Genomic DNA, 27,519 nt, shown 5'->3' with positions numbered 1-27,519 from the left:
CCAAAGTAATACTTAGAAATCCACTTGATCCCAGAAAGCATAAGAAGTAGGAATCAAACATTTCATAAGAAGAAAAAGGTCTCAAGGTCAAGATTACATCAGAATAAATAATTCTGTAACATGGGAATGGATATCAATCTAAAACTACACAATACCAATTAATATATCCAATTTGCTATATAACAACTGAACAAAAAACAAATTCAGGGAAATTTAAAGCTATCTTAAGCAACATATTGTTAAAATGTTTTATTAAATGTAAATGCATATTTTTAACAGTGTCAAATTGCATAATCCATTACAATTTTATTTTTGTACATTTGTGAATGTTTCTATTATTTCCAAATTCTCAACTTTTGTGAAATGTTCATTTGTAACAACTGATAAGTACATGATAAGTCATGAAATTGCTTATTAAACTGAATATAATGATGTAATCGCTAATTATCACAATTTGGATGCTTTAATTTACTTGAATGTTTACTTGTATTACTTGTAAAAGGTTTTAAGGTTAAGTAACCTTAAAAAGATTAAGAAGGTGTTACAGGAAAAATGCCACATTTATTAAAGAGTAACAGTTTTTACATCATGTATCATATAATATTATCATTAATGGTAATAAGTTTAAGAGTTATGAGGTTGGATACCAGCTGTCAGCATTAAATTTATCATTAGAGCTGAATGTAAATCTTTGCACGAAGTCCAAGAAGGAAATATGAATGAAAGACTACATATAATGTAGTTACTGGTCCTATGCAAAGAAAACAAACAAATATGACAATCAAATACATAAACTGTACAATGTGTTTATTATTATTACAAAATTCAAGAGATTACTTGTTTCTGTGACCTGGACCTTTAATCCCATATTTTTGGCACATTTTATACAGTTAAATGCAGTGGTATTATTCAACTTGGGCTCTTGTGTATAAACTTTTTAACCTTACTAATTTTAATTAACAATTCTTAAAAAAATGCATTTGAAATTAAAGCACCAAATTAAAACTAATGCTATAAACTACTGAGAAGCCAAAACAAGAAAACAGCAGAAGAAAGTATTTCTGGGATATTTCTGCTACTTACAAAAATAATCTTGCATACATAATCCATATGTAGTACACTCCTGTGTTTCCCTGTTCCATTGTTAAGAGTGCACCCGTTAAATTGTTAGCTTGGAGCCAATTTAATTTCATCGTCTTTATACTGTATATGGTGCAGTTAGGTGTTGAAACTGTTCTGCAATGCTGTAAGCTTAATTTATTAGCCATTTCAGAGAAAACTAGTGCAGAATATCCCTCCTCTTATTCTCTCTGGACTCTGAAGTTCAAATGAATCAACGGATCAAATTACATGGACTAAAGAAACACTGAAGAGCAGTGTGTTAGAAACTGGACAAACACAAGTATTATGAATACTAAGGAGACGGGAAGGTGGGGGTAAAATTATCTGGAAGATTTTTTTAATTTTAAAACTATAATAATAGTTAATCTGCCTATTATCAGGAAAGAAAAGGTTGCAAATAATACAACCATAACCAGAGAGATAACATTGCAGATGTTCCTGCTAATACTGCGTACATTATGTAAAAAGGTCTAAAAGTAGTAGAAAAGCAGAACCAACTTTTTCTCTGTACAAGCTTAAAGTCAGGTTACCTCTGAGCCTGTATATCTGTTTAAAGAACCGACCTGAGAATTTGTATTGTTCAAAGAATTATTAAAAAAACTTTGACTCAAAGACTCACACAGCTTAATAAAAGCTCACACAACCACAATTAAATCAAAGGGTTTGTCCAACCAAACCAGAAACCAGCCTGAATAGACACTTATTTCCACAGCTGCTTTCACATCTTTACCTTAAACAACTTTCTGCAGAGCCAGACTTCCAGCTACAGTGAAGAGGGAGCTTTGTCCCTTCAAACAATATTACACGTGCAGGCAGCCGATGTCATCTTACCTGCCCCTAAAATAACACTGTAATCTTTATTGTATTGCTTTGCTGGACATCAACCGTACCCCTTTCCGGTGTCAGCTGCCTTGACACACTTTATACATAATCACAAAACACTCAACTTTCAAATCTGCTCTCAAGAGAAGCCACTTTTGAGAATTACAACAGGGAGCTATTTTCTGAAATGTATTGAGCTGACACACTGTCAGCACTATTTTTTGTCTTTGGCTGCTTTTCAGTGTATTACAAAAGGAGCTTTGCTACTACTGGCAACCATATATACTGTAGCAAAAGAAGCTTCTTTGGTGTTCATTTTTTATAAGTTCTCCCAAAACTGCAGTGGTTCCACCAAAACTTCTACATGATTGAAATGTTTATTTCTCTAACAAACCTGCTTGTACAAAAATTAGGTTTTTGACAACAGAAAATGAAATACCAATCTTAACCACTAATGTAATTTTGTTATGATTTTAAATGTGCATGACTTATATAATTTGAATATTAAAAAAAAATCTGTAGCCAAGACACGTGGTGATGTTGTTGGGGACATTCTTTACTGTTTCTCAAAATGATTATTCATTCTTTACCACAAAAAAAACTTGAAATATTCTTGATTTCAAGGCTAAGGTAGCATCTGTCTAAGGCTTGGATGTCCTTCAGAGCTCAGATTTCCAATAGTCAACGAACAGCGCCACCTCGTGGATATCCTTAAGATCAAAGTTTTAATACTTCCATTAAAAAAAATAATTCAAAACACAATTGTTTTATTTGTTAGCATCTTAAGAGTACAAATGTTCCTAACTGATTGCCAAAGGTTTGCTAGTGATGTTTGGGGGGGTTTCATGCATGTTTTTTTGCCATATGTATGGACTGAAAGGAGCAGTATTTATTTGAACATTCCTTTGGACTTCCTTAAAGATTTTAACAACAAAAACTAATTATAAAGAGCAGAAGTAAAATCAAAGCAGCCTTGTAACTATAAAGTCTGCAGATAATACAAAGATCATACATTTGGGGTTAAGGATGTGTATCCATCAACATTTCCTATTGTATTTTCAGAAACTACTTTCATCACCATAAACAAACAAAATCACCCTAAAAAAACAAAACTCTTTTAAGCCCATTTTGAAAATCTGGTTTTGAAAAAATAGTGTGAGACAAAAATACTGTAATAAAAAAACAAAAGTAGGTATAAACGTGAGTCTTCAAAAACCCAAATTAATGATCTTGGCAAATGACATTAAACATATGGAGACAATTACAAGTATCAAGTAAAGTCTATAGGATTCATAATTATCCACTCTGATGCATTTCTGATAACACGGCACTATAAATTACAATGTGCAAAGAAATAAGTAATCTGAGCAACCTTTTTATTATTGCACCAGAATAAGTTAACTAGTTGAATGACAATTAAAGGTAATGTACAGTATTTAAGCAGAAGCCTGCCAAAACCACTACATTTTCAAATACGTTGTCTTGGGGGAAAAAAAAGGCTTTCAGGGTGGCAGTGCATTTTTCTGATAGGTTCTTATTCCTATCCCAAAGATACAAAGAGTGTTTTGTAAAGCTTTATCTTTCATTAACCTTGATGAAACTTGTTGAATTTGCATGGCTGGCAGAAATATTACAGATAATGTAACACTGCATCTAACCCTCTTTCGCGACTCATGTGGGAGGTAAAGAAAGTTATATCTATATAAAACAGAACTGCAGCAGTGTGGAGTAGTGAATAGGGCTTTGGACGGTTGTAGGTTCAGCCCCTAGGTGAGACACTATTGCACTCTTGAGTGATGTACCTCAACATAATTGTTCCAGTAGCCAGAATCTAATGTCACGTATGTAAAAGGGAAGCATAGCTGACAATATGTCCTACTCTTTAGGGGAGACGTTAAACTTTATCAAAAGAATCATGATTCAAAATTCAGGGGCTGCTTTGCATAACCCAAGAGTCCAGAAAAACTACTAAATACAGATCTTCAAAAACACTAAATGGAGCATACCAGTGACAGCAGCAAGATTTGAAATTAGGCCTTTAAAAACAGAACAGCAGTATTAGGAAGTTATCACTGGCAGTATGCAACCTAGCTCCTCTACGGGAACATTTTTTGCTTAAACTGAAATCATACTAGTTAATACTAATTAGAAAAATTACAATGAAGCAATTATGCCGCTGTATAACATTTTTAACAACTAAAATTTTAATAAAATCTGTTCTCAGAATAAAGATATTAGGGCTTAGCTTTTATATTTTAGTACATGTTGCACAGACCTATTCCAGAAACAAAAATCAAGAAACAAAAAACAGAGAATATGAATCAAAATGGTTAAAAAACTGATCCCTTGTGTTTTTGAACCTCACGTTTACACTGCACAAGTTCTTAGTTACACTTACTGGTCAACAGAGACCTAAAAAACTACTTAGTCCATTTACATATGTTACAGTATTACTCAGTTCCCTGTAGAATAATTCTTCAGACAGGTTTGTGAGGGACAATGGAATATTGTGCCCATATTGCTGCCCATAAACTGCTGGAGCCTCCCGTATAATTTATTCTTCCAAAGTATTCTGACAAAACCTGGAAGTCTCGTTACGATCACTTGGCCAGAAATGACAATGTGTTTGACTTAAGAAGTTACTTGTGAATCCACGCCATTTTTCCTACCTGAAAAAACACACACAATTAATATGAGTAGCACATTTTTCACAAAACACATCAACTTTGATTTTAAGGAGATACATTTCAAACAAAGCTATTTTAAGGTACTTGTATTGCACGTATCTGATCATAAATTCCTGTGAGGACAAGACGTATACAGTCTCTAGAAACTCAGTGATTTATCACAGCAGACTTGAATCACACTAAAGGATGGTTTAAAGTTTAGGCAGGTCTTACATGAGTTTACTATAAATACATTACAAAAAAGTAGGTGCTATCGGATTGCTCTACCATATAAATGAAGAAGATGAAGAACAAAAGATCAAGCACAGGATTACAGTACTAATTAGCAATGAATTCTATCAGGAGAGACACAGTGGCATGGCACAGCTCAATTCTGGCCTCTGGCCTCACTGTCTGTGTTGAGTTTGCATGTTTGCCCCATGGCTATGTGGATTTCATTCCACAGTACAAAGACATGCTTTCTTCGTGAACTTGTACTTTGTCCCCGACAGGCCTGTGAGAGTGTGTGTGTGTGTGCCCTGCAAAGGACTGGCGTCCCATCCACAGTGCATCCTTCCTTGCACACTCTATCAGCATTCTACAACTGTAGTACATGTAAAATCATAAATAATGTAGTGCTAAGGTTTCTTATCAGTTCTGTAAAATATCAGTGGTGTACTCTAGCAAAATCAGTAAAGTTCAAAGTAAATTAAAACATTTTTTCTTCCATAACTGAAATGGATGATAATTAAGTACACAAAACAAAAGCTGGGTATGCCTATATGTTACAAAGTGAATTGAGGGAAACTCAGAGCAGAAGATGATCTTCAACTGTTTTCACAGACGCAGACTATACATCCAATGATGGCTACAGTCCATTTAAAATAAAACTGACCAGAAATATACTAAGTCACAGTACTACAGATGTAAGATCTGGACTTACACGACAAGACGTGCAGTATGTTCTGAAGAGATCCTCCGGATGAGAAGAAAGCCCATATACCCATTACTACCATGATTATATATGCAGGCGGTAGACTCCCCTCATAAAATGGATTCAGGAATGTCTGGAAAAAAAAGGAAGAGTCCATATAACACTACCACAGCTTAAGCCCACTAATAAAATGTTGGTTTTAATAATTCAAGCACTAAAGAATGTTGTTCTTTAATTGGGATAGGAATATGAATTGCCATTTTTTATATCCATCAGTGTTTTTCATGTCTCAACTCGCAACTAAGAAAATGCCACAACTGCTCATGGAAAGAATGAGAAAGTGAGGACAGACTCCCCTAATCCACCCAAATTTGAGCCCACTGCTCTTTTAACATGTCACAGGTACTGGGTGTTCAGTGATGAATGGAGAGGACAGCGCTTAACTTCCTGACTCGCAGACAGCACTGCACATAGCAGTGCTCAGGCACTTCTGAGCTCAGAGATGGATAGTGGCACGATGGCGGCAGCAACCTGTTATTGTAGAGCTCAATCTGTGCTGGGGTAAATGATGGCGCTGGATTTAATTTAAAACAGACTCTTATCACAAATTGCTAAGTCTACAACAAAAAAGCTTTTCTTTCCTGCAATGTTAGCTTAATATTTAAGTAGAATAAGTAGGAGGCTTCAGACAGACAGACCAACATGGCAGACCTTGAAAAGCATTATCTTAGGCTAATATTAATACAACATTTAAGGATGCATTTAAATTTTTTTTAAAAAAAAAAAGAACTGCCATAAATCATTAGTCAGAAAAACAGTATTGCACTGAGATGGGTTAAGGTCTTAAAAAGTAGATGAATAATTTCTAAATATATGATCATAAAGAAAAAGGAGCCAAACACTGGTATTCTGAAGGTTGTATTGCAGCAAATAAAAGGTAAAAAACAATTCAGTTTTAAGATAGTTCAAGTAGTTCATGTAGATACCTAAAGAAGGCTCCACAGCTGAAACATTGTGTTTCTTCTCTTCTCTATTCAGCATGGAATAAACCTTTACTTGTTCTTCTGTTTTAAGATAGCAGCTTGTGCTTTAAATTGGTTGGGTTTCTGTAACATCCACCATCCCCCCACTGGTCTCCCTCCAGAGGCTGTCTTACCAGTCCTGACACTAGCAGGTGCAGCGCCACCACCAGGGCGATGACCCACCACCTTCTCCTCTCGCAGCCGTCAAAGAACAGCACGCCCCAGAAAGTGTGCAACAAGGTCACCGCCAGCGTCATGAAGGCTACGGGGAGGACAGAGCACAAGGGACTGAACAAGGCTCCTCTGAAACCTGGAAGAGAATTTCACTTTCCCCCAGCTTCTCACTGTCCAGCCACCCACATGTGCCCTCCCCATCCCTCCTCCTTCAACCTGTTTGCCAACACATACAAGTACAGTATCATTAATGTCAAATGAAATACGCCTTCAAACACTTACGTGTAATTTTCATTAATAAGAGATTTTCACCATGTGAGGAAGCCAGTGTCAATGTCAGAAACAAAGCAAAGTAAACATAATTGTGTGAGGAAACTGTTGCCCTTTGAAGTTTGTACAGGAACAGTAGATTCTTTTTCATCTGATATCCAGTATGTTACTTGGTTTAAATCATAATTGATGGCAGGCAGAACCAAATTACCGTTTCCTTCAGTGAAACCTGTACTGTGTATCATTCTAAAACAGCTCTGTTCATGTCTGTTCACAGTACAGACAACTGCACAATGCCTGCCTCTGCATGACCTACTGTCCACAGAATTTGCCAGAGATTTGATCCTTTCAGGGCCAACTAGGTCATGATAAACACACGCAGGCCAAAATGCATCATCTGTGCAGGTGGCTGGAGCTGGTCAACATTTGTAATAACAATCCACATGTGCTCCACACCAATGTGTGCCTCTAAGAGGGGCAAGTGCTTTACATGCTGCCTACAATGTAGAAAGGACCTTGACAAACAAATGTGAAGACATGGGAATGACTGATGTCTATACAATTTAGGATGGTCTTCTTTACCCATCAGTAATTTTGCTGTCTAGACCTTCTATATCTCACCAATACACACATAGCCTTTAGATGCACAACTTCCTCTGGAAGCAGCAAGATACTAAGAAAGTTGCTTTCAAGTACAGTGAAATGTGGTTAAAAAACCACCTGAGTCTTGGTTTAAGAGTACTGATTATAATACCATAAAGACAAATATTACAATTTAAAATGCTAGAACAAGACAGAATGAAGAAAGACTTTTCATTACAGCGGAGGCAGAGCCGTTTTATTGTGAGTTTAGTAATAATTTTTATTGGTATTATGCAGTAATACTTCATATGCATCTGAAACAATAAGTAAGGAAAAGATTAAACGCAACTGTTAAACAACTAACACACAATGTATACTGATACAGATTAATTTAGTCAACGAGCGTTTTGCTTTGTTCTTGGGAGCCTTTTGACTTATTCATTTACCTGATAAAACCCAGTTCAAACATAAAATTACAGCAGACTATTATGAAAAGAACAGATCAGTTTCACTGAAGAAAAACACCTAGAAAAAGACCGAGAGAATGACCCGAAGTTACTATAACAGTGTAATGGCAGAAAATGTCCAGTATTGAAAAGCACCCCAATATGTTGGAAGAGAAATAAACAATTTTGAAATATAATTTAGTTGCAGAAAAAAAAAATCTAACGCATGTTGCAAATCAGATTCCATAAAATATCTGAATTGAAAGCAGCAGAATTGGTGTTTTAACAGGTGCAAAGCATTGGGATGGGTTGTGAACATGATCACTCTTGGGCTCTGTAGGGGAAAAATACATTTTAAAGGATCAACCTGTTACTGATGCTGAATGATTCGTTAAAAGCTCAGGAAGGCAACGCACCTGAAGTGATGAAGTAGTATTGGGAGTCCCCATGTATCCCCACAGTCCCCGGCCCTAGAGAGTCCGACAGGATATTGATCATGGAGAAGGCTCCACTCATGATCCCGAACCCCAGCCCAGCCACTGTAAAAGCAGTCAGAAGAAGAGCACATCACTTCAACTGTTACTAAAACTGTAGTTTTGATACTTTCAGATAAACTGGCTTCATTTAGGCTATTTCTTAGCTTCAAAGTCATCATCACATGTTGATAGAAGGAATGTGCACAGAGATAAAACCTTAGGTTAAAGACATCACTTTTGTCATTTATTACCTAGTTATTAAATAAAAGTACATTTGATGAGTTATAAAAACAACAATTTATAAATGAAAAATTAAGTGTGACACTCTTGCATTTTAGATGCTTAAGTCTCAATTCCTTACGGACAGACAAATTGATTTTTTTTTCATTTCAGGTTTTACCTTTACAAGCAGTCAAAAATGGAAAAAGAAGTAGAATCTACACTTGATGTACTTTGGATTCATTAAAACACTTGACAACAAAGACTGCACCCACTGCAATAACAGACCATTAAAATGGTCATAAATCATTTATAATCTGTAGTTTGAAAATGGTCTGAGTATTTATTTTCTTTGTTTCAGGTAGATTTGCTACAGAAAAAACAATTGACAGGATTTAGACAGTATTTTCAGGATCGTCAATTTTTTTGATGAATTAAGAAGCTGTAGGTCAGAGGATCAAGCTTTCCCCAGACAAAAACAAATAATAACTAAGTATTCATGTAGGTATGCATCACAAATTTAGTCCTGAAAACAAGAAATGCTTTTTTGGACTGATAATTGGATCAAAGTATAAAAAACGTTGCCACTGGATGTGAACACTACAGCATGAACCCTTCAAGAGAAACAAACTAAAACAACCTTATCAATAATTTCTATAAAACGTGTTCAAGACATTGGTGACACTTCCTCTCAGTGTTCTGACTGAGGAGAATTTAATTCCAAGGATCCCAAAGTGCTTCACAGATAAAAGAGGATTAACTTAATTCACCACTAGAGGGCAGCAGTGTTTAATGCTGCTGCCCCACTACACAATAGATCAGGTGAATTGGGAAATCATTCATTTGATTTGATTAGGAGAAATGTAGGGAGGCCTGATTGTACAACTTTGGGCTTGCACAATGTCCAAGTGAAACTTGGCTGGGACCCTGGGGTTAAAACCTGAACTCTTTTGAACAGTGCAGTCAGGAAAAATCAGAGAACAAACAGATACATTAATTGACTGTTGACTGAAGGCAGCTATAAAGCTGTGAATGGACAAACATGTATAAACAGGGTCGTAATAGTGGATCTGCCATCAATGAAAGCTGAATGTTGGCTCAGCCCTGCCACTGACTTGACAAACAGCAATAGGACCCCTTCCTTGTTACTGGCATTTGAAAGATACATTTCTAAATTGTTACACAAGACAGTAGAGTAGTTTTACTTTTATTACAATTTCCATTTTTACATTTCCTTTGAAAAGGCACCACATAAGACTGTGTCTTGGTAACAGGCATCAACTACAGCCAAGTACTGTCCAGGAGGTTTAATTAAGATGGATATTGTACATAGCTTACAGTAGCAAAAAATATATTTTATTAATTTCTGTCAGCTGCAAGAGCCTTGTCCTGTCTTTATGCTGGATAGGTGGCTCTTTCCTGTGGCCCAGTATTGTCTAGCACAGGGTAACTAGAAGTACCAAATATTTAGACTAAGGAAAAACTTTAAAACACCTTAAGTTTATAAAGATATGCATATGCCACACAGTGGCAGACCCAGGTATATGCAATATACCACACACAATCCATTGAGGTTAATGCTATTTTTTTTCTGAGAAGGAAGCATTGGAAAGCTTCATAGTCCAGTTGTTTTTGCCATAGATCACTACCGTTAACACATTAAGAATAATTAAGGGATTGACTAAACACTATGGTGTATACTCCTTGCGGTCAAACAGCTAACTTGAATTTACTAGATAAAAATTTGCTCACAATGCGACTGCAGAGTAAATCAAGCCTGTTTTTTTTTGCTGTTAAGAACAATTTCCTCACTACTGATTTCACTGCAAAATATTGCTTAACTGTCTGTACCAAACCTATTGGAATTATTTCAGCTCTTGAGAAATGAGCATTTGGCCCATCTATTCATTACGTTTGTCTGTAAGTAATTGAGGATCTCTTCCAATTGTTTTTTGAAAGAAACCAGGATTTCCACTTCAGCAACATGACTGGAAGCTTGTTCCATACTCCCATAATACTTTACTTGAATAAGTGTCTCCTGTGAGATTTAAATGTATGTCCCCTGTTTCTATTTGTAATCACTAGTTCATGTTTCACTTTTGACAATGAAGAGCTGCACAGGGTTTACTCTGGCAGTGCCTTTGAGAATTTTAAAAACTTGTGTCAGATTCCTTCACCATTCAAAACTAAAAAGGTTCAAGTTTTTTAAAAGTTATGTCAACATTAAAACCATATGTAGCCTTTTTAAGCTCTGAATTGTCCATTTTGTTTATAGTTTGTTTTTACTGCATTTGCATGCATTACCCTGCACTTGTCTACATTAAACAATCTTCCAGGTTGTGCAGTCTATTTTCTAATTTATTTTAAGTTAAGTTTACTGTTAAGTTTACTATTATAAGTTTTACTGCTTCTACAGTTAACCTTTCTAATTTAGCATCACCTGCAAATGTGACTAGTTTACTTATTTAACCAGAATACAGATCATTGACATAGATTATAAGAACAGTGGTCCGATTTTAGATCACAGTGCTTCACACCTAATTACATCACAAGAGTCTGAGCATTCTTCCCTTATCTGTACTCCCTTCTATCAACCAATTTTAATCCAAAATACACACATTTCCCCAAATGCCTGAAGCCTGTGATTTGAGAATTAATATTTTATAAGGAAGTTTAACAATTGTGGCTATTACTGTTGTTGCTTGCTTAAATAACTACAGTTATTTGAATCTGAAATAAATCTAAGTTTGTTATGCAAGACCTATTATTTCTAAAGTCATGCTGATGTAACAGTTGAGGCTTATGATGCAACAATTTGAAGTCACTAAAATGAATCAAAAACCATCTCTATAAATCAGACAAAAGAAGGGGAAAACTCGACTCTGAAATGTACAAATGTATAGATTTTAAATTCACATCAAATACTTTAGTCAGAATAAAGGTTTAACAAATATGCACAAATATGTACTGTGCCAGAGGCTCCTAAGGGCTAACCCCAGAGGAGTCCTCAGAAACTAGCTGCTGGAAGAAATTACAAAGTTACAGCTAAACCGCTTCTCCAGGGTGATATGCCACTGTCTAAAAAAAAGCAGGATTGTGCACACGATTAAAGAAAAATTCAATAAGGCAAGTATTATTGAACACACTCTTCACACTTTGAAATCAGCATAACAATTGCATTGCTTTAGAACTAAGGAGAAACATGTTTCTTATGTTATCTATAATGTTCATGACATCTGCAGTAATTAAATGGCCCTTTGAGGAGCGATAAGTAAATAATCAGTGTGAAAAGTATAAGGAGATAAAATGTTTGTATGTGATAATTCAAGAATCTAATAATAATAATAATAATAATAATGTTTCTGTCAAGAAAGAAGCCACTACTGATAGAATTTGCAACAAAGAATGTAAATGGTACCGCAGATGTGGCAGAAAGCTTTGTGGGAAGACCAGAGATGAACTTTTTATTCCAAACACAACACCTGGCACAAATCCAACATTATGCATCACCCTGTCAACACCCTCCCAACATGAAAGCATGGTGGTAGCAGCATCATATTAATGGGGTGCTTTTCATTCACAGTGTCTGGGAAGATTGTCAGGTTTGATGGAACAATGGATGGTGCAAAATACAGGTAAATACTACAGGCAAACCTAGAAGATTAGGCACAAATTGTATCAAGCCAGTGTACAATGTTAGTAGAGATTTGCTCATGAGGTAATAAAGAGTTACCAGCGAGCTACAAGGTTTGCAGTTCAGTAGTCACACAAGGCCTCAAGGTTCTGGGAGTACTCCTTGGTACATCTGGTATGCAACACTAGCACCTTGTTTTCCTTATTTCTTGTCCTTGTACTTCTGCTCCCGCTCTGTTGCTTAGAAACACGAGTGATAATGATTCACCCCAACCTGCTTACAATATAATATATAAGCTAGAAAGACCCACTGTAATTTGAGCTTCTCTTGCTAACCCGCTAAGTGTTTGCTCGTTGTGTACACAACAAAGACTCCTTTCTCTGACCGAACCCAAGTTAAGTTTCTGATTATGATTCTTATGATTCTTCTCGGACATATTCAATCTCTCTTTAGCTCAGTCTATAGTTCCTTGCTGCTTTAAGAAAACCACCATTGTCCCTATTCCTAAGAAACCCAGAGTCAGCTGCCTGAATGACTACCGCCCTGTTGCACTCACATTAGTTATCATGAAGTGCTTCGAGTGGTTGGTCAAAGCATACATCACCTCCTCACTGCCTGACACCCTAGACCCACTGCAATTTGCGTGTTGCCAGATCAGGTCAACAGAAGATGCTATTGCCACTGCCCTCCATACTGCCCTCTCACACCTGGATAAGAGAGGAACATATGTGAGAATTCTGTTTGTTGATTACAGCTCAGCATTCAATACCATAGTGCCCTCAAAGATAGTCATCAAGCTCCAGGACCTGGGACTGAACACCTCCCTCTGTAATTGGATCCTGGACTTCTTGACGGAACGTCCGCAGGTGGTGAGGGTGGGCACCAACATATCCTCTACCCTGACTCTAAACACTGGAGCCCCCCAAGACTGTGTGCTTAGCCCTGACCTCTACTCCTTATTTACCCATGATTGTGTCACCAGGCATAACTCAAACTCCATCATTAAGTTTGTGGACAATATAACAGTCATCGGCCTGATCACAGATGGTTAAGAGTCTGCGTACAGGGAGGAGGTTGAAACCCTGGCAGCATGGTGCCAGCAGAACAACCTCTCTCTGAACATCAGTAAGACTAAGGAGATGATTTTGGACTATAGGAAACACCAGGGAGGAGATCACACAGCTATCTAAATCAATGGGACTGCGGTGGAGAGGGTCAGCAGTTTTAAGTTCCTGGGAGTTAACATCTCGGAGGACTTAACCTGGACCCACCACACCAACACCGTGGTCAAAACAGCACGGCAGCGCCTGTTCTTTCTCCGTAGGCTAAAGACCCTTGACTTGCCGTCACATATCCAGGCCAACTTCTACAGGTGCACTATTGAGAGCATCCTGACTGGTTGCATCACTGCCTGGTATGGGAGCTGCTCTGTCCGGGATCGCAAAGTACTGCAGAGGGTGGTGAAGTCAGCGCAGCTCATTACCGGCTGTGAGCTACCAAACATCCAGGATATCTACTCAGCCAGATGCCTTAAGAAGGCCAGGTCCATTCTCAAGGACCCCAGTCATCCCAGTCACAAGCTGTTTCCCTCCTGTCGTCTGGTAAACGGTACCAAAGCGTTCAGTCAAAGTCCAACAGACTACGGAACAGCTTCTACCTCCAGGCAATAAGACTGGTAAACAGCCAACCTGCAGCTCCTTTAGCAAATCACCCGTAATGGCTATATGGACGTGCAGTTTTCATTGTATTCAGGATACTGCACTACTTGGACATAATATATTGCATACACCATGCACAATATTCATATTGAGTTTTATTCAATTTCTGTTACATTATTACTATTATTATGTAACCTTATTTTCGTAACCTTAATTTTGTGATTTTTGTGAGCTCGCAGAAAAAACATTTCATTGCCAGCAACTACTGCTGCATGCTGCATTTTTGTGCATTTGATAAATACACTTTGATTTGATTTGATTCAACACCCAAAAAGACTTAGGCTGCAATTGGTACCAAGGGTACTCCCACCAAATTGAGTTCATGGGTCTGAATACTTATCCAATTAACATATTTCATTTTTTTCTCTTCAATTTTGTCTGACATTTACTATAAGCTATCTAAATCTTATCAGTCAACAATTTGAGCATTCAGATTTCAAATAAAATATTGTTTAAAATGTGCACATATCTAAAATTTCATAAAATAGGAGACCATAGTGTACTGAGACATGTTATACTCCCCTCCTCTAAATACAGCCATACTTAGCCAGTTGAATAGGCATCATTTAGTAATTTGACAAAATGGGACACCATTGGTATAGTCTGATAATTGGTATATAATTCTGCAAGGCATTGTAGCTACTAGCAACCAAATGAGGCAGCTGGACCAAATAGCTAACTCTCATTTATAGTAAAGGCTCTTTAAATAAACCTTCAAGGCACTTGGGTCACAAGGACCTGGATTGGAAAGCCTGCTTTTACAATGTTTAATGAAAATACAATACTCTTTTCTGTCTTTTTAGTATGCTTATTAAGAGTGGGAACATTAAGTGAAAAACTACTTTTTGTTGTTGTCAGAACACTAGCATCATTGTTAAATTTACATGATTGTATAAGACTCTGTTATTGAATTCTGGTCAGGAAGGACTCGAGTGATCTGGGTCTATTTAAAGCAATAGAACCTGAAAAGTTGAGAGAACCTGTTCAAACGGTCCAATTAAGCGAATCATTAAATGATCAAGAACTAATTAAAAACTAAGTTGGAATGAAAACCTCAAGACACACAAGTTTGCCAGATACATACCCCTGGATGCTATTAAAAATGTACAGTGCCTTGCGAAAGTATTCGGCCCCCTTGAACTTTTCAACCTTTTGCCACATTTCAGGCTTCAAACATAAAGATATAATTTTTTTTATTTTATGTGAAGAATCACCAACAAGTGGGACACAATTGTGAAGTGGAACGAAATCTATTGGATTTTTGAAACTTTTTTAACTAATAAAAAAAAGAAAAGTGGGGCGTGCAAAATTATTCGGCCCCTTTACTTTCAGTGCAGCAAACTCACTCCAGAAGTTCAGCGAGGATCTCTGAATGATCCAATGTTGTCCTAAATGACTGATGGTGATAAATAGAATCCACCTGTGTGTAATCAAGTCTCTGTATAAATGCACCTGCTCTGTGATAGTCTCAAGGTTCTGTTGAAAGCGCAGAGAGCATCATGAAGACCAAGGAACACACCAGGCAGGTCCGTAATACTGTTGTGGAGAAGTTTAAAGCCGGATTTGGATACAAAAAGATTTCCCAAGCTTCAAACATCCCAAGGAGCACTGTGCAAGCGATCATCTTGAAATGGAAGGAGTATCAGACCACTGCAAATCTACCAAGACCTGGCCGTCCCTCTAAACTTTCAGCTCAGACAAGGAGAAGACTGATCAGAGATGCAGCCAAGAGGCCCATGATCACTCTGGATGAACTGCAGAGAACTACAGCTGAGGTGGGAGAGTCTGTCCATAGGACAACAATCAGTCTTACACTGCACAAATCTGGCCTTTATGGAAGAGTGGCAAGAAGAAAGCCATTTCTCAAAGATATCCATAAAAAGTCTCGTCTAAAGTTTGCCACAAGCCACCTGGGAGACACCCCAAACATGTGGAAGAAGGTGCTCTGGTCAGATGAAACCAAAATCGAACTTTTTGGCCACAATGCAAAACGATATGTTTGGCGTAAAAGCAACACAGCTCATCACCCTCAACACACCATCCCCACTGTCAAACATGGTGGTGGCAGCATCATGGTTTGGGCCTGCTTTTCTTCAGCAGGGACAGGGAAGATGGTTAAAATTGAGGGGAAGATGGATGCAGCCAAATACAGGACCATTCTGGATGAAAACCTGTTGGAGTCTGCAAAAGACCTGAAACTGGGACGGAGATTTATCTTCCAACAAGACAATGATCCCAAACATACAGCAAAATCTACAAAGGAATGGTTCACAAATAAACGTATCCAGGTGTTTGAATGGCCAAGTCAAAGTCCAGACCTGAATCCAATTGAGAATCTGTGGAAAGAGCTGAAAACTGCTGTTCACAAACGCTCTCCATCCAACCTCACTGAGCTCGAGCTGTTTTGCAAGGAAGAATGGGCAAGAATTTCAGTCTCTCGATGTGCAAAACTGATAGAGACATACCCCAAGCGCCTTGCAGCTGTAATCGCAGCAAAAGGTGGCTCTACAAAGTATTAACGCAAGGGGGCCGAATAATTTTGCACGCCCCACTTTTCATTTTTTTATTAGTTAAAAAAGTTTCAAAAATCCAATAGATTTTGTTCCACTTCACAATTGTGTCCCACTTGTTGGTGATTCTTCACATAAAATAAAAAATTTATATCTTTATGTTTGAAGCCTGAAATGTGGCAAAAGGTTGAAAAGTTCAAGGGGGCCGAATACTTTCGCAAGGCACTGTAAATACCTTAAAATGCAAACAAATTTCACTGGGTTTGAACAAGCTACATGAAGCAAAGAAAGTACACAATTACTGCTATACACAGTCTTACACTTGGAGCAGCAACGGCTTAAAAATCCAGGTGAATTTAAGATGTTCATAAATAAACTCTAAAAAGCAAAACTTACAGAGAGAAACATAGGATCTGAGTATACAAAATCTGCAAAGGGTATGTATACAACTATTTTAGGTTGCAATATTATTTTTGTAAAAAATGTTTTCAAAGGTTATGGGATTTGTACAGTAATGGAAACTCCAAAGAGACATTTGTTTCTTAAAGTCAATAAGTTCAAAAGCTAGATATTTACAGAAACAGAAAAAAAATATTGAACATTTATTGACTATGTTTTATATTTTATATATATATGCATTAGAAAATAAAAAAACATATTTCATACCATAAGCCATTTGCTGGACTGATATAGGTGAGTGCTCATCTTCACTGAGTGCTGCCAGTCCTTCATTGGCTTTTCTGCAGGTAAAAAAACACAAGAGTTTTTAACAGATAAAAGTTGTCTGAACACATTCCAACAGTCAGAACAGTTTGAGTAGTCAGAGCAGTCATTAGTTTCCTTAAACAGCAGCTGAATGAAATAGATATTAAAAACCTCTGTAATACTACCAGCATGATTATTTTAAAATGTGAATTTCCAGTAAAGGGCAGCATGGTGGCACATTGGTTAGCACTGTTGCCTCTCAGCGCTAGAGCCCAGGTTTCAATTCTGGACCTGGAGTGCTATCTGTGTGGAGTTTGCATGTTCTCCCCTGGTTCACGTGGATTTCCTCTGGACGCTTCCTCCAAGAGTCCAAAAACATACTGTTACGTTAACTGGTATCCATAACAACTGGCCCTGGTGTGCATATTGAGGTTTGCAAGCTGACTCTTTGCCAGCAACCATATCAACCTGCAACTCACAACTGGCAACCCACTGAAGCTAAACAGGTGTGAGCCTGGTCAGTACCTGGATGGGAGACCGCCTGGGAAAAACTAAGGTTGCTGCTGGAAGAGGTTAGTGGGGCCAGCAGGGGGCTCTCACCCTGCGGTCCATGTGGGTCCTAATGCCCCAGTATAGTGATGGGGACACTGTTCTGTAAACAGGCGCCATCCTTCTGTTGAGACGTAAAACCGAGGTCCTGACTCTCCGTGGTCATTAAAAATCCCAGGGGTGTTTCTCGAAAAGAGCAGGGGTGTAACCCCGGCGTCCTGGCCAAATTTCCATTGGCCCTTACCAATCATGGCCTCCTAATAATCCCCCTCTATGAATTGGCTTCATTACTCTGCTCTCCTCCCCACTGATAGCTGATGTGTGGTGAGCGTTCTGGCGCACTATGGCTGCCATCGCATCATCCAGGTTGATGCTGCACATTGGTGGTGGTGGAGGGGAGTCCCCATTACCTGTAAAGCGCTTTGAGTGGAGTGTCCAGAAAAGCGCTATATAAGTGTAAGTAATTATTATTATTATTAATATTATATGTCTGTGTTTGTGTCTTGTCTGCCCTGCGATGGACTGGCATCCCATCCAGGATATACCCTGCCTGGTGCCCGCTGCTTGCTGAGATAGGCTCCTGTTCCCCCACCAACATGAATTGGAAAATCGGTTAGAAAATGGATAGATGGATTTCTGGTAAAGACGTGTAAGTGAAGTAACCAGGTGATGACATTTACTTGACTCTCTGCATTGCACAAGTGGCAGAGTGCCTCTGGGATAGGCTTAGAACCTGCAGGCGTGCAGTGATGTTGGTGAGCAATTGGAGCCTCACTCAGTCCCAAGTGGTACAGGAGTAGTTTTCTGAAAGCTGAGTCTTAAAACAAATCGGCAGTTCAAATAAGATGGGTAGAGTGGTGGATCCCATTTAGCTAATTACATGACTTTGAAAGACAATTGGTTGCACCAGAGCCTATTTAGACTTATACTTATTAATACTTATTCAGTCTGCCATTTTATTTTTTATATTATATTTAATTTATGAGGATTTGCAGATGTTTGTTTTCATTTTGACATTATGCAGTGTTTTGCGTTGATCAATGGTAAAAAAATCACAAATACATAATGATTCCATACTGTAACACAATACATTTTCAAAAATTACAAGGTGAATGAACTGTATATACAGTAATTAAAAGCAATTTGCCATTCCTGTGGGTTTGTTATTGAAGACAATATTCTCTTATTACATTTTTACTATAATATTTTTACAAAAAGGCATTTTTACCATATATCTTACCAAATAAATTAAGAAAAGTACAAAGGATTCAATCTAATCTCTATTTAGTGGAAAGGCTAACAAAGAGGAATTTAATTTGTGCCTCAGTCACTGAAAAGTGCTCCAGGCATCTATACTCTACTGACAATACTGCTTTCACAAAGCAAGGGCTACTACCAACAGATGTTGCTCAGAAAATCCCCCCTTCAATAGTATTAGTTTCATTTCATGGGTGACCAGGAATGAAAAAGTCTGCAGGAGCTTCTGACATAGGAGCTCTATTTTGGCTTTTATCTCTTTCCTACCTTCTGTTAGTTATTCAAGATGACAAGTTACCTTTTAGCAACAGAAATCTACAAGTGGTTACAATAATTTGCCACCCCAAAGCTCCACGCATCTATACTCCACTAACAATAATGCTTTAACAAAGCAAGGGCTATTACCAACAGATGTTGCTAAGAAAATCCCCCTTCAATAGTATTAGTTTCACTTCATGGGTGCTCAGGAATGAAAAAGTCTGCAAGAGCTTCTGACATAGGAGCTCTGTTTTGTCTCTCGTCTCTTCCCTACCTTCTGTTAGTTTTTCAAGATGCCAAGATGCCAGAAATATACAGGTGGTTATAATAATTCTTCACCCCCAAGCTGAAAATCACTCCAACAGGCCACTTTAAAGAGCTATTAAAGCTATAAATGTACAATTAAATAATGGTCCTGCACTATTTACTTGTCAGGATCCCCAAATAACAATCTGATTTAGTTGTTTTCCAAACATTTGCATTCTGAAGGTGCATTAAATGATTAATAAATGTGGGGATCCTGAAAAGTAAATAATTTTAAAATAAATTATTAAGATTATACCCCTTAATCCCTTAACATCTATTACTCATTGGACATTACTGAAAACATGTCACTCTCTTTACTCTTGTTGAGCTGACTGTTCTCTGCATTTCATACATTGAAAAAAGAACCATACATGGAAAAAAGAAGGAATGGGGAGTAATAAAGATCACAACCAGTTGTCAAGTTCCTTCTAAAAGCTGCTTTTCTTGTTCAGAAAACATACTCCACAAGACAGATGCACAAGTGTTATCGCACACATCCAGAGTATTTTTAAACTATCTGCATTTCTTATGTCACTTTTTTCCTTGCTTGATTAAACATTATGTAATTATGTTGTGCATGAGGAGCTGGATACTTACCTGGCTTAATGACAACGAGACAAGGTCTTACAATAACCTTTCTCTTCCCAAACTATCAACAGTGATATAAATAAGATGCCTGCTGGAATGTTTTACTATATATATAAAAAACACCTTTTTATTTTCCAGTTCATGTCTGACAGCATTGATGGTACAACTGCATAGCTTTTGCACTGTACAACAAAATGAAATTATAACTTCTAGTTTTACTGTTGTTACTACAGGGTTTGGAAGGAGTCCTCCTTGAATGTCAGAGGCTGAAAGCTCCGCACTTCGCATTCAAATAAACTCAGACGACTTTTTATGCCTGGAGATCTTTAATCTTTAACAGGGTCATTCAATTATTCAAAAGCTCACACCTGAAAAAGGCGTTTTATTTCTTCTCTTTTCAGCATGGAATAAACCTATTACTTGTTTCTTTGCAGCCAATGCGTGCTGACGCAACTACCCACCTGAACTACTTCAACCTACATCTGCTGCGACCCACTATGCCTTCCTCCAAATCTTTTTCTAGATCTCTTTGTCATTCCTTCTCTTCTTCCCTGGGTCACTTGTCCCCCTCTCTTACTAAACTAGCTTTCCATCTCTTCACAGCGATCTGTTCCAGGACCAGGCTTTCTAATCACCTTCTATACCTTTACAGATTTCATTGACACAATATCATTCCTAAAGGATTTCACCCGAAATGTAATAGTTTTTCTTTTGACTCTGATACCACCCAGAATAACACTCAGAAAGCTCACACCTGAAGAAGGCTCCACGGCCAAAATGTTGTGTCTCTTTTCAGCATGGAATAAATCTTTACTTGCTCCTTTACAGCCTATGCATGCTGACGCAGCTATCCACCTGAACTACTTCAAATTATTAGTTGAGATAATATTTAGTAAATTTAAAACAATTAAATTCCACATTTCATCTCATTGTAAAGCAGGATGAAATTAACAAAAGGCTTTAGCTTCTTGTTTTTATTATATACTTACTGTATGTCAGCAGCAAAAACAAAGCAGTATGAATTGAGGAAATTGTGTCTGGGACAACAGACCAAAGATATGTCTCGAATTGAGTGATTAAGGAAGCAGACAATAAAAAACTGGGGAGCATGTGGATCAGTAAAAACATTAAAGAAAATCTGTCACAAGAAAGTTTGAGTTTTGCTAGCTCTGGAACAAATGGATTACAGTTATGTTGAAATTCCTGTACACAGAATAACAGGGGATGCAAAATTTTAGAGACTGGTCAAACTGGATAGATTTTATAAAGTACTTCTGACTTAATATCCTCACATTGGAAAGAATAAAGCAACTTGGCATTTTCTAGATTACAATTTAAATGAAAATCCTATATTTAAAAAAATATGGAGAGCCATAAGTACATTTCAAGGCAGTATGTATCCGAACGTTTTACATGATTGAAAAGTTTATTGATACGATTCAATCATTATGATTAACACCTCTTGGCATCCCGGAATACTAAAGTGACATTGGTTGCATTTCCTCTATAAAACCTAAATACAGTAATAAAAACACTGACACCTTGCCAGTGTCAACACATGACAGCCCACAGGCTTAGCAAATCTGACGGTTTTGCAGCATCAACAACGACCTGTCAGGGATTTTAAGCATATAGAAATCTGAACTCACCTCAGCAGCTTGTAGTAGGCAAATCGAAACACCTCCTGCAGGATCACAGAAAACATCACCCCAAAAATGAGGAGCCCCCTCTGCAACTGGTAGTCCTGGCCACCAGTGGCTTTCATGGCAATAAACCACACCAGTGAAGAAAGCAGCAGGGACAGCAGCCAGAAGAAAGCTCTGCAGGACAGAAGCAAGTGAGAGGCAGTGAGAAGAGACTTGTAATATTCTGGAACAGAAGAGCTGTATTCATGCAGCCAAGAGGTCATATCACAAGGCAAATGCAAATTCAAAATCCATAGACAACAAATGGAATGAAACAAAAGTCCTCTGCATTGAAAAAAAAATCTTTAGTTTTGATTTGGTCCCAATGCTTGTTTTTCTGAAGAGGAGTACAGTCTTGAAAATACAAATAGTGCTTCACATTTCATCCATATTAAGATATTAATTTCTGTCAGAGCAATAAAAACTCAACTTTACAAGGTATTAGCTTTTTTTGAGCAACACTTAAGAGACTGACCTATAATACTAGTCAGAACACGCACAAGCCAGACAAATATTTGTGACAATTTGACTCAGTGTGGAATTACAGGAGAGGTGATCAACCAGGAGAGGCTTTATAGAAGAACTTAAACCCTTCAATGACTAAGCAGCACGAAAGAAAGCTCTAACTTAAGGCAATTTAGACAATGAGTCAATCCTGAGACCAAAATTGTTTATCTCAGGATGAAACAAAAACTAGAAGACCTTGGTCTTCTGTCTCAGACCAGACCTGTTTTAAGTGGAACTCAAAACGAAAGTAGTCAGAGAACATATTACCTTTATTTAGACTTATGATAACACAAAAGCCATTATTACTAGTGACCTGTATAAGTAGAAATGTGCACCAGAACACTGGACAGTCACAAGGAAAGTGTTTCGGAAGGCCCTTCAGTACATACATTTATTAATGCAACCTTTAGGGTTCATATTGTGCTTAGTTTAATTAGGAATGGAATAAATACAAATTTAGAAACTACAAACCTAATACTTGAAGGTGGATTGCACGCGAAAACCAGCAAACAAAGTAAGGTTTTGAGGGACAGGTTAATCTTTTAATCAATTAAAGACTGATAATAAAAAAATCAGTCTGGACTTAAAACAGTAAACTAAGTATGCCTGAATTCAAAGCCTAACTCCAAAAATCTCTAAGCAGGCACATCAGGGATAAATAAAATAAAAATGTTAATGTGAATAAAGGAAACGGTTAATTGAATGAAATACCGTTTTCTTTGTGGAGTGCAGCCGGAAAGACTACTCTAAAAGTGAATTACCAGGAAGCATAAAGCACTTTTTTTTTGCCAACACAGTAAACTCATGATTAAGGTGTGATATCAAAGACAAATATACAAGGGTGTTTCCATTTCTCCACAAAATGCAATAACCCAGAGGGTTATGAACAACTACTTTTAACATGTCTAAACATGAAGCATCAAGGTATTAGTTGTTTTCAAAACTCTATAAGCCTGTTTATATTGCAGCAAAGGACACATTCTCTCATTTTCCTACCCACTGTACACTATGGGCCATATCTGCAATAAAATGATCCTTGAGAGAAACTCTTCATGGTGTGAATATACAGCCACAAAGAAAACCTTAAATAAAATCAAAGTGTTAAAAAATTACAATTCAAAGGCACTTTAAATTATATAAAGCCACAAATAAGAGACTAATTATAATTAATTTAATATGAATAGCAGCAACAAAAATGCAATACAATTTAACTTAAGACTGAGTAATTAATTAACAACAACTGAGAAACAGATTTTGTATTGCAAAACAGAAAACAATATATGCAAATGAGAGAAGACACTTATACAATATAAGATCACTACAATCACAAGATGGGGTTCCTAAAATTCTGGCACCTGCATCTAAGTCAAAATCCTTAAAAGCTTTTAGTATAACAGAATGTTCATATGGTGTGGTACTAAAATGTTCCACAATTACAATTAGATGGGTTAGTGCCCATCTCATTTCTATGTTCCTGTTTGACAAATTCATTTATTTTACAACAGCACAATTCCAGAAAATTGTTTCTCAAATGCACTGATAAAAACATCCCCTAAAATTCAAAAACAAAACTGATATTGTCTATCCAGTCCAGGCTATAACTGAAGTTAGGCTTAGCTTCTGCCTCCATACATTTCTTATCTCTTGGCTCCAAAGGACCAAAGTACAGCACATTCACTAGGCCACAGCCTAAAGTGCTAATGATCTTAATCCTAGTTAACCCTGAATAAAGACTGACCAGATTGTTGGATGGGCAAATTATTTTTTCATATTCTTCCAAATATAGGCTTTCCAAGATCTAGATCACTCTACTGTCAGTAAACAGTAACACATTATACTTTGAGCTAACTGCAGTCATAGTACCACTGAAAAAAACCCCGGTGAGCCTCTAGATTATGGGTCCCAAATCCTGGTCCTGTACAGTACATACCCAGTTATTGTTTTAGGTCACCTGTTTTTAAAGACTAGCAACACCTGGATGATACTTATTAACCATCAAGTAATGCGATCAATTAAGAGAACTCTGGTCCTTACGTGCTAAATAGTACTTAGAATTTAGTCCTAAATGATCTTTACAATAGTTACCTCACCTGTTTCACTGTTCACAATGGAACTGTTTCAAATCTTTAGTAGTTTTTGATTTAATGGAGAACTACAAAATCTGTGTGACTGGGGCTCTCCAGGAACAGGGCTAAAGATTCACCACTCTACCTTAAACAACTGGGAGGGACCAGCACACAGTTTTATGACTGGGAAAGGTCTGCATCATATTATTCTTCCCGATCGACTTAAACCTGCCAATTTTCCCAACAGGATGTGATCAGCTACTACGATGCTAGTTACATCATATACTAGTACACTGAAAAAGTAGGATACTGCCACACTTCCAAAAAAAGAAGCATGCAGTCTCATATGAGTGGTACAATAAAATGGCCCTAAATATTTTTGCAAAAGACCGTACTGGCAATGAGAAGAGAAACCAGAAGCTGCAAATATGGAGGTGACACTTTCCCATGTTCTAACAGACATCAGATGTTCAGTCTGTGCCACTGTACCAAAGTATGTGTTATAATGTGCATTTCATCCAGGACAGGCTTTAATGGATCATAGATGGTGGCTGTGCTGAGCTACAGAATTGCCCAACATGGGGATTCCTTGTGGAGAAATCATAAGGCCACAATACCAAACGGATTCCAGCCCCCAAGGTGCACAGCAATTGAACTACAAAATATTCACCCAGTGGTCTGCAAGGGTGCGGTAACGTTTACTTGAAACAATAACATTTTCCTGGAGGGGCTGCTGCCTATCAATGTTAGTAGCCATCTGTCTAAAGAGTACAGTATTTTTTTTTAATAGAAAATGATGTCCCTGCTTAAGGCAGAAAGAATAAAAAATCAGGGCATCACAACTTCCCCAGGGCTTCACCAGTCTAAAGAAGTAAACCCCATTGATCATATATGGGCTGTACCAGGGACAGGAACACCATTTACAACTAATGAGCACATGGCTGTTTTATGTAATGCAAAGGGCAGGGCGAACCTCAAATTGTAATGCCCATGTTTTGCCAGTACTTTGTTTTGTTTCAAATATATTTTGGTCAAGTCTGCAAGAAATCTATACTTTTTTTTTCCCAAAAGTGTTTTTATTCCGGGCAGTGTTTTAGTAAGCTTTTAAAAAAAACCCTGATCTTTTAGCTTGTGCAGCTATATGATTCAACAGGTGATGCCAAGAATGATGTCTGATGTTGAACCTGCAGAATGCCCACTGACACAGGTTGACATAAGATGTCATTTTAACAAGTTGTTCATCCTGAAATTGAAAATGTGATCCTATATGAAGTTCCGAAAGTCACCATACCTCAGTAGATACATGATAAACATCATCCAGGTGGATGGTGCACATTGGTGGTGGTGGAGGGGAGACCCCATTACCTGTAAAGCGCTTTGAGTGGAGTGTCCAGAAAAGCGCTATATAAGTGTAAGCAATTATTAATTATACGTGCAAAACATTTGTGATGGTACTTAAAACTAGCTACTACCCACTAGGTTGCAGTAAATGAAGCTAAATAGTACACAAGACAGAACCTGCTGACACATAAATGTACAATGTGGTGGCTCTGTGGCTAAGGATCTGCGCCCGTGGCTGGAAGGTTGCCGGTTCGAATCCTGTAGGCGGCAGAGAAATCCTACTTTGTTGGGCCCCTGGGCAAAGCCTTTAACCCCAACTGCTCCATGGGTGCTGTATAAATGGCTGACCCTGTGCTCTGACCCCAAGCTTCTCTCTCCCTGTCTGTGTGTCTCATGGAGTGCAAGTTGTGGTATGCGCTCCATGAGACACATGATGTGTATATGGCCAAAGTGATCTTCTCTTACCTATGTACTACATTTAGCCAAAAAGGAGAACTAGAACATTGAAAACGACATCATTTATAACATACAAACCAAAAGGTTTTCAATTATTCTGGCTAGTACCTAGTAGTAAAATCTTATTTTGCGAATATACTAATAACTCGTTTACTACAAGTTTCTTACTTGAGATGATACAAAACTGTATTAAAGACATATGCCTTTGTTTCACGTGATGAATGTCTGGAAACCCACATGACAATGAATTGTCTCGTTATGAGAAAGAAACTAAGAATATGTCATTTTAAATTCAAATTGTCCGTAACAGACATACTTATAATATAGTTACGTATGTTGTTCAATTAACTATTCTAGCAGGATAATCGCAATAACCCCGAGCTACCAAGAAAATTACGTTTGCTGATTGTCTCTAGGATCAGATCGCGTCACGCTAATTAGATTATTTATTTCAGCACACCGGGACCATACTTCATAAATACAGCAGAATCACATATACTGTAGTCATAGCCAATACATTTGAACACGTATCGACTTCAATAAATCAATTTTATCGAGGCTTTTCTTTTCAGCGCATGTGAGTCCGCACAACCACAGCTGAAGTTCACTCACCCTGCAATCAGAATGATAACTCGGAGAGGGTCCCTGGCGATAGTGAAAATAAAAAGGGCGAAGGCTGGCCCAAAGGCGATAAATGTACACCCGAAAAACACAGCAACAGTCATTGCTATCTAACTACCATTTACAGACTTTGTGAAATCTAAAAAGAAAAATCAAATCAAAAGAGTACTTAATCGCATGTTAAAACGCATAAGTAATTTTAGCGTTTAAAAAGTGGTAAACGTTTTTTTATCCGTCTTCGTTATTTAGAGCATTAAAAGGTCTCGGTGGAGGCATAAATGCAAAATTAAGTGTATGAGTTGAAGAAATCTCTGTATATACGCTAGTTCCAGTTCATATCCCTCAGTTATCCCCGCACAACCTGTTACTGTGAAGACTGCAGGAACAATGGACCTTCGCGAATCTCTTAACAATCCGCTCGCTGTCCACAGCTCATTCGCATCTGCTTTTTGGTTTCTTGTGCTTTGCTCATAATTTACTCGTTTCTGCTTCTCCTTTTGTTGCAGAGCCACTCACGCTAGGGATTTTGTTTGTTTCAAGTTATTTTCCTTTCCCTTCCGGGTTTGTCACTGTTGCTACCTCATA

The 27,519-nt window shown here is 37.7% G+C and overlaps 1 protein-coding gene across 1 annotated transcript; it reads right to left on the bottom strand.

Moving 5' to 3' along the window:
* Positions 1-792: 792 nt before the first annotated feature.
* LOC102689245 (gamma-secretase subunit APH-1A) lies at positions 793-27,519 on the bottom strand. Its single transcript, XM_006626898.3, has 7 exons — positions 26,926-27,519; positions 21,908-22,078; positions 17,262-17,335; positions 8,455-8,577; positions 6,701-6,828; positions 5,554-5,677; positions 793-4,613 (listed from the first exon to the last, which is right to left on the bottom strand). The coding sequence occupies exons 1-7, from the start codon at positions 27,036-27,038 to the stop codon at positions 4,576-4,578; spliced, it is 771 nt and encodes a 256-aa protein (XP_006626961.2). The 5' UTR covers positions 27,039-27,519; the 3' UTR covers positions 793-4,575.

The sequence above is a fragment of the Lepisosteus oculatus genome, chromosome 3, assembly GCF_040954835.1.
Source record: "Lepisosteus oculatus isolate fLepOcu1 chromosome 3, fLepOcu1.hap2, whole genome shotgun sequence".
In the NCBI taxonomy this organism is placed as follows: Eukaryota; Metazoa; Chordata; class Actinopteri; order Semionotiformes; family Lepisosteidae; genus Lepisosteus; species Lepisosteus oculatus.
This window is presented reverse-complemented; position numbering and strand designations above follow the sequence as displayed.

Excerpts from the sequence above, each read along its gene's own strand:
- LOC102689245 (XM_006626898.3), bottom strand. The coding sequence starts at position 27,038 with ATGACTGTTGCTGTGTTTTTCGGGTGTACATTTATCGCCTTTGGGCCA. Across the intron at positions 8,578-17,261 it reads AGTCCAGCAAATGGCTTATG|TGGCTGGGCTGGGGTTCGGG; the intron begins GTATGAAATATG and ends CTGCTTTTACAG. Across the intron at positions 6,829-8,454 it reads ATACTACTTCATCACTTCAG|CCTTCATGACGCTGGCGGTG; the intron begins GTGCGTTGCCTT and ends TCCTCCCCGTAG.